The sequence below is a fragment of the Mixophyes fleayi genome, chromosome 4 (genome assembly GCF_038048845.1).
Source record: "Mixophyes fleayi isolate aMixFle1 chromosome 4, aMixFle1.hap1, whole genome shotgun sequence".
Taxonomy (NCBI): Eukaryota; Metazoa; Chordata; class Amphibia; order Anura; family Limnodynastidae; genus Mixophyes; species Mixophyes fleayi.
Genome location: NC_134405.1, coordinates 214,822,959 through 214,839,521, shown reverse-complemented (window position 1 = coordinate 214,839,521; position 16,563 = coordinate 214,822,959). Strand labels below are relative to the sequence as shown.

The following is a 16,563-nucleotide window of genomic DNA, read 5'->3' as shown; positions in this document are numbered from 1 at the left end:
GCACAACGTGGTGGTGATGAAGGGGCACAGTAATGTGTGTGTGATGGCACAGGGGGCTTGTTGCAATGTGGTGGGTGTGAGGTAGGTGGTGATTAATTAATGGGTGCTATTTTGTTTGTGGGGTAATGGTGGGGCAATGTAATAGTGGGGACTATTAATTTAAGATGAGGTGGTTTGGGGGATATTGAATGTGGGGGTGAGTTTGGGGAGAATGAGGTCTCTATTAAATGTGACTATGAATTATTTAATGGAAGTGATGGTTGCGGGTAATAGGTATATTTATGAAATGTAAGTACTATTAATTTATTGCTGGGGCTGTATGTAGGGAGGGAAATAGGTTTATTTATTAAATGGGAATACTATTATTTTAATGTTGTGGCTCGAGGAAGGCCTAATTATTAATTGTGAGTACTATTGATTTAACACCGGGGCTGGTTGTAATTTTCTAAATGTACCCATATTTTTTTCCAAACAGGGCATCCCAACATTTCAGGACCCAGACAAGCCGCAACTAAAGAAACCTGCATCCACATGTGGTGAAAGTGAGAAGGACAAGTAGGTGAGAGCAGGAGAGTCTGTGAAATGTTGTGATTCTAGTGGGACAATCCCAATTTTTGGTGAGTGTTCTGCCCAATATAAGGTGCAAGGCAAGACTGTGAACTCTTTCTGTACACACTGCTTTCTTTATATACTACACTGTGCTAGATGTCCTGAAAGTCAGGAGTGATTGGACATATGTCACGCTCCTGGCGAATTCAAGGCCTAATGCTTTTCCCTGCCAGCCACACCCCAATGATACATAGCCATGTCCCCAATTGCATGACCACACCCACAGCCAATTTTGCACCGCTGCAAATTTTTTTTAATCTGCTCAAACCATAAGGGGGGCCTTGAATTCCTCTTGGCAGCCCTGACCATATGGACAAAAGACAGCCAGATGTCACCTTACTTTCCTTACTTAAGGAAAAAAGCAGACATCTACATCTGTATATGGTGGTGAAATAGGCACAAGTGAGCAAAAATAATCCTTGGAGCATTCAATGTGCAAGCGACAAAACGCAGCTAGACTTTTTTCACAAATAGTTGCCTACTCTCCCGGAATGTCCGGGAGACTTCCGAATTTCTGTGAGTTCTCCCGGACTCCCGGGAGAACCGAGCAAGCATCTTAGCCACTTCGTGAGGTGGGTGGGGCGTATCTTAGTAACAAGCTTCACAGCATATCGCAACGGAGGGGAGATGCCAATAGTTGGCAAGTATGGTGTAGCCTAATAAGGATTGCAGATCATTCTAAAAGCCTCACAAACCGTCTCTCACCAGCGTTATTGCTACATTTTTGTGGTGATGCACTCTTTTAAAAAAAAAATGTGCTATGTCTTTTTCCTCCACATATTAATTTAAATAATACATAAAATCGCCTTGCAGTATACATACCTCATTAAGCATACGTAAATCGAAGATCTCAATTGTGCAATTTGGCTTTAAAAAAAAAGTTTTGGCTTATGACCGCAACATAGGATTTATATGCATTTTAATACAAGGAAAATATTGAGGTTATTTTCAGTCTCATATCATTAAAATCTAAATCTATCCTAATTTTTTTTTTTTTTTATATAATTTAATGACTAGACTGTAAACTGACTTAATTAATTTATCATATGCTTCAGCAACCAACTTGCATAATTAGCTGATTAAGATGCATATCTCATTGATTTAGTTATACACTTGTTAAATTAATTGCCACAAGTTTGGCTAATTACATTTAAAACAGTCCCCATAGCTTGATATTGTCCTTTGTTAAAGGATCTATAGAATACTAAGGAAATTATAGCAAGGTATTTATTTCTTGGTAGAGTTTATAAAAGAAGTGTTTATAATGAAAGCGTTTTTATTACAACAATTATATACATCAGAATGCAATTTAGTCAACAAATCACACAAGTATAATCATTAAATTAAGTGACATTTCCATCTAGTCTTGAATTAATGCAGGCACACTGCAACATAATATGTCAACACTTCTCAAAATAGAAGCTACTATCATGAGTATATACAGAAAGACACATTAGTGTGTAGGTGTTACAAAAACACAAAAAGTTGCATGTGTTCTGCTCTTAAGAAAGCAGATTATATTTAAATTAAATTAAGCCAAGAGATCTTCAGTTTATGACTGGTCTTTCAAGACAGCAGCAAAATCATGTGTAGGGTTACTAATCCTAAACCAACTCTATACCCTGCTATAATGGAATTTATAAAAAGGGGGTAATATCATAAAAACAGCTTCACGATGAGCTTGCAATTCAAAGCCCCCTGGATTGTAAGCGATAAAAGTGACAAGCTCTTGATAATATGAAAAAACACTTGCTCCAGAACCAAGCCATTTGACCTTGCAAAGGATTCTCGGCTCAGATAAAAGCCCATTGGGAAACCTTTTAGTATTTTTCCTTAAAGAGAGACATGAGATAATTTAGTCCAGTAAAAGCCAGAGCATTAGCGCTTCACTGACTAGCCTGAAGAACCCCTTATAGATTTCTAATGCCAAAAACACATTGGGACCCTAAGCACTCCACATTGGTGTCTATCTCTTTTATATATTGGGAAACACCCAACAACTATTATTATACTGTACATGATTACAATCATTACAATGATTAGAATACTATTCATTAGCGCTTTCAAACAAAGCTGTATTAAAATGACAAGGATTATATTTTACATCTAAGTTTACTATGGCTTAATAAAAAAAGGTACTTACATGGTTTTGTCAATTTTAGTAGACTAGATTCCAGCACAGACAGATGTTCATTAAGTTTTTCAGCAATGGATGTTTTCTTTTTCTGATACTTTTTGGAAACATATCCCTTTAAAAATAATGATTGAAACAAACAATTGGTGTAATTTAGTAAGAGTATAGTGTATGTTGTAGAGACTGCTTAATGTTTCTGTCGTGCATCATTACATCCAACTAAACCTAAACAAAGGTGCAAAAACAAAGGCAAATCCAGTCAACACTAGCGCTGAATTCAATTTGTTACAATGCAGTAAAATCGGAAAATTTCAGTCACTTTGCGCTTAGGTCAAACAGCCAGATAGCTATCATTTTCTCACCACTTTTCCACCAGTACTGATCAATATTTGATTAGATACTGACGAGATGCTGAGAGGGGTCGATAAACTTTTTGAACACATACACGACTTACGGCTAATCAAATCTAATATAACCTCGTTGGTCATGGAAGTTATAGCATGCTGGGTATCTTAACACATGCCGCAGACTATGGGATTCAATAAATTATAAACTAGTAAATGAAAGGACTACAGATCCAATAATGTGTAGAACAAACATATATACACATTTTTCCCAGCTGTCATGTTTGATTCTTGGGGTCCATTACCACAACCAAATAGCACCACTAAACTGCTGGCTTTTTATACTTACCAATCATTTTGCTACTTATTTTTAAAATCCCTAATACAGCGCAGTAACATGTACATGCAAATTGCTTCAAAGTCAAAACTGGATTGTATTTAGAAAATCTCTGAGAAGTACGAAGTTTGGACTCAAAGTAGTCAAGATAAGGTTTGTGCAGAGAAAAATATTAATACATGCAATGGGCATCTGTATACTATGTTTTCATTGAAAGGAAAAGGAGATCATTTTTTTGGGGAAAAAATTATAGGTTAATGGGGCTTGCTGTGTGCCCAGTGAATTGAAGTAAAACAATTGCTTACAACAGACTAAAACAGAGGTGGGAGCTAAATGGGAAGAAAAAATTAAGGTGGTCATGTTACATACAGCCAATTCTGAAGCGGATGGGGATATAACAACCTGCAAACAATTGGATCCTTGGGATATTAACAGCCGTGCAGAGTGTTTCAGAAGATGAGTGTGTTGATATTATGAGCGTTGACCAGTGAATGTGTAAGTAAAGGCATGTCTGCCTGTGATGGGGCACGATGTAAGGAGAGGAATGAAGACAAGCAGGGAGTCACAGACAGAGATGAACAGTGTAATGAACAGGTTCCTCCCAGGAACACAGAGTAGTGATATGAGGCTTATCTAAATCTGATGAAGGAAGATCGTGGTGTCAAACACACCTCAGCATTAAATAAAGTTTTTACATCAAACTTGTTTCAGGAAAGAGGCACTCTAACTTCTCAAATAAACATCACATTGTTTTGTGTATTAACTATAGATTTTTTTTGACGTGCTATTTTGAATTTTTAACAAGCTGCAAACAGTTTTAAAATCTAATACCTTTTCTTTATTGCCAGCATTATGTGGTTTTACTGTGTCATCATTGCAAGATGATTTTGACAGTAAAGCTGGCACAATGTTTGATGCATGGTCTGTCAAATCAAGTAACTTTTTCCCAGTTTCTATTATAGATATTGCAGCGTCATATTCTTCCCATGAACGGAGCACCTATAGAAAACAATACAGTATTACAAAAGATAAAATATACAAAAGAAAAAGCGCATATAGCTTTACTTTTATGTTAGAATTGCAGTTTAAGCACCAGATATGAGCAAGCATACGTAGACTAAACATGCAACATGGTACCTATAGTTCACCTTTAGTCAGACTTGGCTGTTTGTTATAACATGGAATTGAGGAGTGGTGCACAAAATTTGAAGAACCAGTTTGCTACCATACAAAATAGTCCAATCGCGGTGTTTCACCACTGTCACAGACTGAGTATGTCAAACCTATATGCAAACTGTCACTTCTCATGTACATAGTGTGCACCAAGTAGGTATTACATCCTCAACTAACCTAATGAGTCACAGCAAATATTTCATTTTGGGGAGGTCTCCAATGTAACTAAGCAATGAAGTGTAGCCCTATCCTAACAATCTCATTACACTGTACATCATTGAACTGCCACTGTAAACGTAGTGTCCCCCAAATGGAATCAGAGAAAAGGACTTTATGTATTGTAAGTGTAAAAGTCGTCCTATTGTTTACTGTGCATGCTCATTCATACATTTCTAAAGAGATGAAAAATACCACTGCTATCAGGCCATGTACTTTCATCTCACTTTATGCAAGACAATTACAAAACATTTCCTTGACACCTAAGCAATTAGGTACAAGCATAGCTCTGCATTTCTACCAAAGAAGAAGGAATTTTCTTTGAACCAATATGAAATATTTGACAATACCCCAGTCATAACCAGATCACATTATCCTTCTAATTTATTACTATTAATATGGAAAAGTGTATTACTACCTGACAGCTACATGACTATTAAATTGATATTTACATTTGGATTCTGTGTAACAAGTTACTGAACCTATAATAGTAACCAGGGCCTGATTAAGGGTTCAGGCTACTAGACTAATATGCTTGTAGCGCCCCCTTGTCTTCCACGCCAGGCTAATACGCGGTAAGAAAACGGAACTAGTCATTATTTTCAAATTTGCTTCCCTTTACCCCGACCAATGTTTATGTTTCTGTGTTTTCGAAACTTCACTCCACTTGGCTGTTTAAAAAATAGTCACGGCAAACTTTGTTAATTATTTAGTTTTCCTTAAAGGAGGGGCCATTACACCTGCACTTGTTGCCAGCTTGTCTCTCCTACTAGCTTATCCATAAGCTCCCAAGCACTTATTGTCTTCAGCCTTTAACATGGGAATAAGTCATTATTGTCATCTTACATTTTTTTTTCAGATTTTATTTTTTGCTTTGGGGAACAACTCTTCTCTTCAGTTTATATCTCACCCTGTCACAATTTTGCAGCCCCAAAAATCTTGCTCCCCTCAACAGCCTAGCGCCCTAGACTCCAGCCTAGTCAGCCATTGGATAAATCAGGCCCTGAGAGTGCTGTTTGACACATGCTGCCAGACAAGCGTGGGCATCACGTGATTTCAGGCAAGTGTGGGCAGCACGTGACCTCAGGCAAGCATGGGCAGCACGTGACCTCAGGCAAGTGTGGGCAGCACGTGACCTCAGGCAAGCGTGGGCAGCACGTGACCTCAGGCAAGTGTGGGCAGCACATGACCTCAGGCAACCTTGGGCAGCTCGTGACCTCAGGCAAGCTTGGGAAGAAAACTTTTGCCATCTTATTTTCTGCATTATAACATTAAATCTGGTTAAGTATAACATGTGTTTACTTTCTGTAAGTGTAACTCCACTGATTTTACACACAGATTTTCACATATTATGTGGCAGTAAATTAAAATGTTTATATCATGATACTTAATAGAGTAGATTACTAAAAGCACTTATCCACAGCCACATAAGAGAGAGGGTCATGGCTTGGAAGTCATTATATGTTTAATCATCAGAAATACATAAATGACAGGATAAATGATTTGCTTTAAGTGTCATCCTAAAAAAGAATATAATAGGTATTCTCCTGATTGCCATGCTGAATAGGTCTAAATAAGTACCTTGGCTACATAATACACGATGCAGGCTGTCATGTGCAGAATGCCCTCCGTTACACCAGCCTGTTTTTTCTGCCAGGTGCTGCTGGGGATTTCTTGTAAAACTGCCAAGCATTTAATTAGGATCTGAAACCATGAAAAAAAAAAAAGTGATTCACACATTATATCATTAACTACTTCTTTGAATGATCATGAACCATTAATTTCTGACAATTTGGAAGTTGTCTGCTTGCATAAGGTTAAAAGACAGAACTGTATTACTATGAATCACATAGATTTGGCTTTATTATATAAATGATAGACATAGCATCAATGTCTTTGCTTATCAATAAAGTCAGGTGTGATATATTGAAGACAAGTGAGATCCCTTAGAGAGAAAAAGCAATATATCATCAACTGCACACACATTGATATAAATCACAACCATCTTGCACATTTGATAAGAATGGTGTTCTATAATATACAGTATGTGTCATACATTTAAGAAATACACCATGGAATGTTCCAGCTACATTTTAAACCAACAGTAGGACCTATTTAAAAGATGTTTACTGTCAAGACTTTTTTATAACACTATAGATATTCTACTGAAGTGTAATACTATCCTTATACAGCCTGTGAGTACTTTGATTTTTATACATACATTAAATCCTTTATTCTGATTCCAGCTTCTACCATGGGTTGTATGAGGGGGACACAGAGGAGTTGGCACTTAAATAGTTAACTCAAATGTTTAATGTAACTGACAGACTCCTCCCCTCTGCAACCCCTGTAGCTCCTCAGTGTAATTATTATTATTATTATTATCTTTAATTTATAATTAAATTAATTGAAAAATAATATGCAATCAGCAACAGCAGGCAAGCGAAGGGCGGGAATGCAGTGTCCCCCAGATGGAATCAGAGAAAAGGATTTAATGTAAGTATAAAAATCCTCCTCTCTCTTTCATCCAATCTGGGGGACACTGCTACCAAGGGGAGATTCTAAAGCAGTCCCTTGAGGAAGGGAACGCACTGTAAATCCTGCCTGCAAATCTTTGTGGCCAAAACTTGCGCCAGGAGACGCAATAAAATTGAAACCGGTAAAATCAGGTACAGGTGTGGACAGAGGACCAGATGGCCACCCCACAGAGCTAATCCACTGACGCACCGTGGAATGCGTCTCGACACAATTAGGTACAGGTAGATCAGAACACAGCCCTGTCAGTATTGAATACCAGATTAGATGAACGACTAGAAAGATCCCCTAGTTCCGAAACACAATTTTAGAAGCGATGGCAAGGAGAAAATACACCTTCCAAGTAAGCCAAAGGGGGATGATTGAAGGTCCCCAAGCACCAAGTTCAAGTCCTAAGGTGCCGTAGGATACATTTCGAACTGGAGTGATAACCTAAGCCAGTGCAGATATTTTTGCAGGACAGGTAAGCAACTGAACTAGCGCCGCCACCAAATGTCCCAATGCGGCCAACAACGTTGGCTCCCTCATCACAAGACGGGCCATCTGCATCATAGTCCACACAAGTAGCCCCCTTATCCTGCTGTCCACTGGGTAGTTTGGCTTTACATTTTGCCAGACATTTTTTTATGTACTAACTCTGCAGGGATAAACCCAGAGATGTACTCTCCGACGCAATATTTTTTTTGTGGATATATCACAGAATAAACCTCCCAGTCAGAAGAATCTCAATAGTGAGTATGTGAAAGGAAAAAAACAATGTAAGGTGCTTAGTTCTCCAGAATCGATGTCTAGGGCAGAGTATCCGCAGATAGAGAGGAGCTTGTCAGTGATCCACAGTATACTGTTGATCAATAGCAGTGTATGTGAGGTAAAACCACTCAGGTTTGTTTTTCCTCAGCTGGCATTTCTTCTGATTTGGCGCCAAAGGAACATACCAATTTGTGCAGGGGGAGCAGCATTATATGAAAATGACATATCCTCCTCTATTCTTTCACCACTATTTCTTGTTCACTGAATGAGCAGGCTAAGCTCCACTCTGGCAGTGCAGTGCAAAACATCTATGTGTAAGCCTGCAATGACTGTTGTCCATTTCAGCTCCATCAGTGGAGCTGTACTAAAGACCAAGATCCCCCTTTTTCTATGAGACAGGGACTTGGTATAGCCCATGGAGATGGCTGTGCCATCTTGACATTGCAGCACTCTATGCCACCAATAGCAGCGCCAGTCAGTCAGCTTAACAATAGTTTACAGCGGCGATAGCAATTTAACTATAGTAAACAGCAGCAAAATGTATTTTCTGTGAAAGCACCTGGCTCACATTTGTAAATGTACTAAGTCTGTCTGTGGGAATTAGTTTCCCTCAGCAGACTATGCTGTAAGCAGAGTGAGCCACAGTATAAAACCCTAATAAATGAATACAACAAAAGGAAATACAACCCAACCTACAGAAATAGCTGCAGAGCAGCTAAAATTAAAATTAAGCCCAACTCTTATGGGCATTTAAAGAACAATTAGGAGCTACAGGGGTTTCAGAGGGAAGAAGTCTGTCATTAACATTAAACATTTAAGCCATACAACCGCAAGGCGTGTACCACATCCAACAGCATAAGAGAATCCTGACTGTTGGAATGTAGATTCCTAGGCAACGTCGGAATAGCCAGTAAAATGACAACCTTTCAAGAGAGGAATTTTAGGGGGACGATGTCCAGTGGTTCAAAGGTGGTTTCTGTAAAGCCCTGAGATCCCATGGTGCAACCGGGGGCACAAAAGGTGGCTGCACATGGAGAACCCCCTGTAGAAAGGACTGCACATCTGCTAACAGAGCTAAACACCTCTGGAAATATATAGACAATGCAGAAACCTGGACTTTAAGGGACGCCAGACGCAATCCCTTACCTAGCCTATCTTGAAGTAAAGCAAATACTCTAGCTGACATGAAGGAAGAAGTGAAAACCCTTGTTTCTCACACCAACCAATGTAAGACTCCCAGATACAATGATAGTTATTAGAAAACGTCAGTTTTCTCGCTATGATCATCATATGACAGACAGAATTAAAGTCTCAACTTCCACGCCGTAAGAGTCAACCATTCTAGGTCGTGATGGAGAAAAGGAACCTTGTTGAGAAGATCCTCCCTAAGAGGTAGACACCAAGGTGGATCCACAACCATGTCAAGAAGATCCGCATACCAAGACCTCCATGACTAGTCTGGAGCTAGAAGAAGGACTGGTACATTTTTGGGTATCACCTTTATGAGAATCCGAGGCAATATTGGAATGGGAGGAAAAACGTACACTAAGCTGAACCTCCAAGGAACCCTCATGTTGTCCACTAGAAACGCTTGAGGATTCCGCATCCTGGCACAGTACTTGTCCACCTTGTGGATCAACCACAAGGACATCATGTCGATGTCTGCGTACAATCTGAGTGAAAACCTCTCCGTGTCGAGACCATTTCCCTGGGTGTATGGCATGCCAATGCAAGTAGTATGCCTACCAATTTTCCACCCTCAGTATTAACACTGCAGATATGGCCAGAACTTGTCTTTCCACCCAGCTTATGATTTTGACAACTTTCTTCATGCCTTGGGAACTCCTGGTTCCTCCTTGATAGTTGATGTATGCCAATGCTGTGGCATTGTCTGACTGTATCTGAATAGACTGGAGACGCAGGTGGTACTGAGCCTGAACCAGTGCAATGATCACTGCCTTCAGATCTAGAACATTGATGGGTAATTTAGTTTCCTCCCTGATGCAGGTCCCCTGAAATCGGATTGAGAATGACCGCCCCAGCTCACAAGGCTGGCGCCCGTTGTCACCACTGTCCAGTCCCATATTGAGAAGGGACTCCCCGACACAGAGTTCCTGTCCGCAGTCACCACAACAACGAAAGACGGGTCGCTGGTGACAACAGAAAGAACTGACCTTCCAAATGGAGTTATGCTCTTGTTCATTTTGCCAGGATCTCTAGTTGGAACTTTCGAGAGTGAAATCAAGCAAACTGAACTGCCTTGAAACGGGACACCATGTGCTCCATCAGTTCATACACTGAAGTATGGAGACTTGATTCAGACATAACAAAGTCTTCATCTGTTGCTGAAGCTTTCCTGGATTTGGCTTCCGTTTATGCCGTCTCTCAGATTAGCAGAACTGGGAAGAGGAATAATGGAACCTTGGCAAAATGCACAATGAGAGCATCCACATTCAGGTGTGTCTCCCATGACACAACCTCCTGTTCTGGAAAGGGATAATACAAATGATACCTTCTATCATCCCGAAGGGACAGATCTGTATCAGAGTCCCCTATCTCCTGAGATTGGAACAATGCCAAATGTATATGTTGTCTGCCAGCAGAAAGCTGCAACATTTTTTCAAAGGAGGAAGATACCCTGGTCAAACCCTCGATTGATCTTTCTAGATTTTACACCTATAGAAGTTCTTGGGACTCCCCATAGGTTTCTAAACATTGCTGTGATTCTGACCCTATGGAGCATCTGTGGACTGGGTTCCCTGAGAAAGGGTGGGAAAAACATCAGCACCTACTGTTTCAGAACGTGTTGTGTCTTTTTTAAATTCCGCAATAGACCATGCCAGTCCTCTAGCACAAACTGGTGCCACCACGTCAGCTGCGTCGCCAGACATCCGTGGACACAGGGCCCCAGCTTCACACACACTGCAGAAAGCAGTTTAATATAGAGAGTGATCTACAGTAAACACAAGCTATATATTCTTTTGTGAGGTAATACCACTAATTATGTGAATATAATAGCATGTAGTGACCAATTCAGGAACCCACTGTACTCTAATTATGAGATAAGAAGTGCAGAGATAATAAAGTATGAGAGACAGAAAACCTTCACACCAGCAAATGACAATGTCTAATCGATGTATATGTATATAAAAAGGATAGATATTTATTTATATTTACAGTATATCTAATGGTTCTACTGTGTTCTCTCCAGCAATCTCTCTACATTCCCCAACAAAATATTGTCCCTGTGTTTGCATGGATTTCCTCCGGGTGCTCCGGTTTCTTCCCACACTCCAAAAACATACTAGTAGATTAATTGGCTGCTACTAAATTGACCCTAGTCTATCTCCGTGTGTGTATATGTTAGAGATTGTAAGCTCCAATGGGGCAGGGACTGATGTGAATGAGTTCTCTGTACAGAGCTGTGGAATTAGTGGCGCTATATAAATAGCTAATAATGATGATACTATAAAGTAAATATGAGATTGACATAAATAACTGCAGAGAGTTTTCAGTCTCTATGTAAAAATAAAGGGTATTGAACTTAAACAAATATGAGGGGAAAAAAATCAACTGATCATATTAAAAGCAATAAGTGACAAAAATGTGCAGTTATAAGACGCAAAAACAAATGGACCTTTCAGTATTTGGCAACTTTAATGGATAAAAAGAATAAGATCACAATAACAGAGTAATTTATTCTCTCTTGTGCACAATGTCCTGCTGTTTAATTGTGACATCAAAGTCAGAACCAAAAACAGTAGATATGTGAGCCCTGAAACTAAACAATAGCCCTTCCAATTCTAAATAGGCACATCCACATTAGCCTAGAACAAGTGGTCTATTACCTTTATTTAAGTGATTTTTTTATGTTTAGATATGATTATTTATTCGGTCTGGGATGAAAATGTGTTGGCACATTTCTGCTTACCTGCACTACTGGAACAGAAGGGATCCGGTGATAGATTACTGGAGCAATCAGACCATAGCATTGAACAACAACTTGAAGGGCATAGCTGGCATCATTCAGCAAGGTACTAACATCAAGAGCCACTAACAATCTTTCACATTCAGCTATTCGACAAATCTAAAGATAACAGACAGACAATTTTGCTTAGCGGAGCAGACATTTCTTTAAAAATCTAAATAAAAGTGTTTTGGCAATCTAAATGTAAATACATTTTTATCATCTGCTTTTTTTTGTTTGTTTTATTTTTGCAAATCAATTTGAAACAAATACATTTTCCTTTGTGCATTGCATAAGCTTTGATTCTACAAATTGCCTGTTGTGTTTGACTCCTCAAGTGTGTTATTTCAGTAATAACCCTCCTGTGTGTGCATTCAAGACATTACTACGGTACGTTCCTTGGTTCTACTCCATTCACTCCTAATTCTGTCAACCTTTTTTGCTTTTCAGATTCCATAATGCATTTAGAACACAGTTGTTAGATTTGTGGCAGTAAAGATCTTATTTTTAAGTGAGTAGAGTGTGATACTTTACCGGCTTACACAGTCCATGGAACATTAAACAGACTTGTTGTCCTGATTTGCTCTCTTACACCTTAAAACACCCTAGTGTTTTGATAACAAGATTAGGAATCATTTTGGAACATGAGTAAGTAGAAAGGGAGGGAAACGGAGTAAAAAATGAAAGAGAAATGATAAGACCACACTTATAAAGGCAATTACAACAGTTGAAGAAAAAGAAGGACAGGACAAAATGTGCAATTCCTGAGCCTGTCTTTTTCTCACAAAAATTGTCCTCCATGGGCTGTAATTACTCAATAAATTGACCAATGACCCAATGGAAGACAATCTGTTCATCTCCCTTGTTTGCAGGTGTTTGTTACAACACTTATCAAATTGTTTTTCTAAGAACTACGGGTATTTGTCATTTGTTTTTGTCATTATGTAGTTTATGTTTATGTAAAACATTTTACAAAACCTCTAGTTTGTTTCTGGACTTTCATTTCAGCTTCAAATCACATCATGTTCATATGTTATTTTGCAATGTGGTGTTGCAGTATTTATTTAGTTTTTTTTTATGTGGAATGCACAGTTAACAATAAAAATGCAATTTTATTTTTTTAATTTTAAATTATATTATCGCGAATAAAAGCAAATATTTTCTATGCTACCAGAGGATTAAACATCATACATCTGGTATTAATGTGCAATTATCGTTCACATCACGAGATTCACGACTGTTTGTTCGGATACGCAAGAGTGTGTAGGCTTTCATGATTTTATCGAACCAAAACACATCGCATCTGTTGATTTAGTTTTCTAAACTTCCTAAAAATCAACGATAGAACGATGTCGGGAAAATGTAGAAGTGTGTACACATTCACTACCATCTGTCCAACACTTCTGCGGATAGTTCCTCCAACATACTGCAGCAATGTAGGCAGATATTATGAACTTTTCAGCAGATGGTTATGAGAGATGAAGATCACAGATCTGAAGGTAAAATGTGTAGGTGTGTATGCATGAATTGGCATGCTCATTGGGACTTTTAATCATTGGTGAAATTGTTACAGAAACTGCATTTGAAGTAAGATTGCATACAGGGTAGGACTGGCCCACCGATGTAATTCCTAGTGGGCCTCACTCACTAACCAAGAATACCTCCCCTATCCAGCCTATATGCTTCCTGCTCCCAAAATGTCATTCATCAGCCAAGAGGAACAGGACAAGAGGAGAACCTGAAAGGTAGGGCCGTAAGGAGGTGGTGACTGTCATTTGCTCCAGGCTCAGTCCTCCTGCATGTGGTGCCACAGGAAAATCACCTCAGTCCTGCGCTGATTGCTCAGCTCCCTGAATGACAACCGCTATGCAGCATCACTGACATCAAGAGTGGAACGGAGCTGAGAGGAGCCAGAAGATAAGCAGCATTGACAAGAAGGAAAAAATATTCAAAGAGGTAAACTACTGTAGAGCATTTTTTTGGGGAATGTAGATAACGAGGGTACTGGAGAGAACACCGTGGGGGAAAGGGGCAGAGAGAACGGGGATGCAGAGAGAAAGGGGATGCTAGAGACTACTGGAGGGGAAATAGAAAACGAGTGCAGCACAATGGCTTAGTCATTAGCACTTCTGACTCACAGCACTGGGGTCATGAGTTTAATTCCCAACCATGGCCTTATCTGTGTGGAGTTTGTATGTTCTACCTGAGTTTGTGTGGATTTCCTCCGGGTGCTCCGGTTTCCTCCCACACTCCAAAAACATACTGGTAGGTTAATTGGTTTCTATTAAATTGCCCATAGTCTCTCTTGGTCTGTGTGTGTGTATGTTAGGGGATTTAGATTGTAAGCTCCAATGGGGCAGGGACTGATGTGAATGAGTTCTCTGTACAGAGCTGCGGAATAAGTGGCGCTATATAAGTAGAGGATGATAATGATGATGAGTTTTCTGGAAGGAATGCGGGGGAGGGTTGGATCTTTGTCTTGCAGACATTTGTTTTGTGTTGTTATCTGGGGTAATTTTTTTTCAGCTCTCCTCTCCTCCCCTCTCTTTCCTCTCCACTCATCTACTCTCCTCTCCTTCCCCCCTTTTCTCCCACTTCAGAGACTGAAGCAATCTGGTGGGGAAAGGCTTGTCTCTGAATAGATCCACCATCCTACATGGAGAGCATGTAAGTATTTTTCGGGGATTATTATGTGGGTGCTGTTGGGGTTATTAATGTTATGTGGTTGCTGGTGGGGGAACAATGTTATTTGGGGTCATATTAATGTGGGGTGTGGGTATATTAATGCAGTGTGGGGTCTCTATTAAATGTGGGGGCTAATAAAATTAATATCAGGCTCACAAGGAAATATGAATGCTATTATCTAGATATTGGGACTGCCTGGGGGAAATAGGGTTCACTCATTGCAAAGCTTTTCATATTTCACATAACTATCTCTTTTCTGAACAGGGCCCCAACAGTCTAGGATCAAGACAAGCTGATACTGGTTAATCAGGCCTTTGTCCCCACTGCAAGGACAGTTGGGAAGTCTGTCCTGCTTTATACTACTCTTCTTATGAAGACTGTGTGCAGCAGTAGTGCATGCAACATTGCTTATGTATTTGAAATGGATGGGAAGAGTTGTAGAGCAGCCTTGCATTGGTTAAAATGATAGTCAATGATGCTTGGTCATGCCGACTCTGGTAGCATAAGTGTGGAAACCCCACACTAAAAAATCCTGCATTAGTGCCCGTCCTACCCCCAACTTCAAATCGCCATGTCTCCCATGTTTTATGTTAGAAGAAAAGAAAAAACACTGTCCCAGTTACATGGGTGATTCTTCTCTCTTTCTGACACTGTGCCAGTAGGAAAGAAGAATCACTCAGGTGAGGTGACCAGGGCTGTTAATTTACCCCCACACCTGACGACTGGCCACACCCCTTCAGGCCTTGCGGCGTCTATAACTACATTTCCATGGTGGACCCCTCATGTCCCAATCTCAAGTCGATTACACAGATTTTTACCCAGCTTAAGAGTTGTCATTATAGGTGTGTAATATCTTTAGTTTGAAATTTGTTATTAACATTTAGTAAATTAGTTAACATTTATAACTTTCAATACTTACTTGCCCCTTCCGGAGAGCCCCAGCGTCACAGACAGAGTCACAAAACAGAGCTTTCTCCTTTATGTTTATATCACTGAGTGTAAAAATACTTCCCAGGAAGAGTTGCAGCAGTATAGGAGAAGAGTTTGATATAGCATCATGACACAGCCTATGGGAAAAGAGATAATATCCATATGCAACATGCTTACATTCATATAACAATTAAAAAGTATAAAGTTAAGTTATATTTAGACATGATGCTAATCTTGGTAAAAAAATAGCTAATTTCTAGGGAAGATGAACAATATTAGAGATTAGTAATGATAAACAAACTATTAACTAAATGTGAGAGCCACAATCTGACAATGCTAATTAAAACATTTTCCATGCACAGAGCAGGCTTATACTGGCCCTTGAAATTACCATGGAAACCATCACTGGATCCCATTTGTTTGGATCAAGGGAGATAATAGAAACAGATAACAAGCATCTCTGTATTACATATCATAGCACAATATTTATTGTAGTCTAGATAGGCTATGTTAAAAAAATTTTTTTTGCTGTATCACAACATTTTTAGGTCATGCCAAGTTTGACCAATTCACCTCCCTTTTATATAGTATAGATCCAGGGAAAACGTCCAATGTTATATCTTAATCAAGGTTCATAGAATTAGTAAAGAAGAGAACATTTAAAGATTACTTATTAGAAATACAGACCCATTACAGAGTTGAATAAATGAACACACATTAAACGGAACTTATCAAATATTCAATGCAGATTAGAGGGGTTACATAATACAACAAAAATGTTGCAACTGTGGTATAAAACTTCCCAGTGACCAGTTGTTATGGCCTGATGCTTTTCTGCACTAAGTCCCTACAGGTGCAGTTCTGAGTTTTACCCACTAGTGAC

At 39.3% G+C, this 16,563-nt stretch overlaps 1 protein-coding gene across 1 annotated transcript in view; it reads right to left on the bottom strand.

The window, feature by feature from the left end:
* Positions 1-16,563, bottom strand: part of CFAP54 (cilia and flagella associated protein 54) — a 234,432-nt gene that overhangs the window by 145,571 nt on the left and 72,298 nt on the right. The window contains exons 25-29 of the mRNA XM_075205979.1: positions 15,670-15,817; positions 12,030-12,185; positions 6,395-6,517; positions 4,256-4,423; positions 2,753-2,858 (exon numbers count right to left, since the gene is read on the bottom strand). Coding sequence (XP_075062080.1) covers positions 2,753-2,858; positions 4,256-4,423; positions 6,395-6,517; positions 12,030-12,185; positions 15,670-15,817 — 701 coding nt within the window. The remainder of the gene's footprint in view (positions 1-2,752; positions 2,859-4,255; positions 4,424-6,394; positions 6,518-12,029; positions 12,186-15,669; positions 15,818-16,563) is intronic.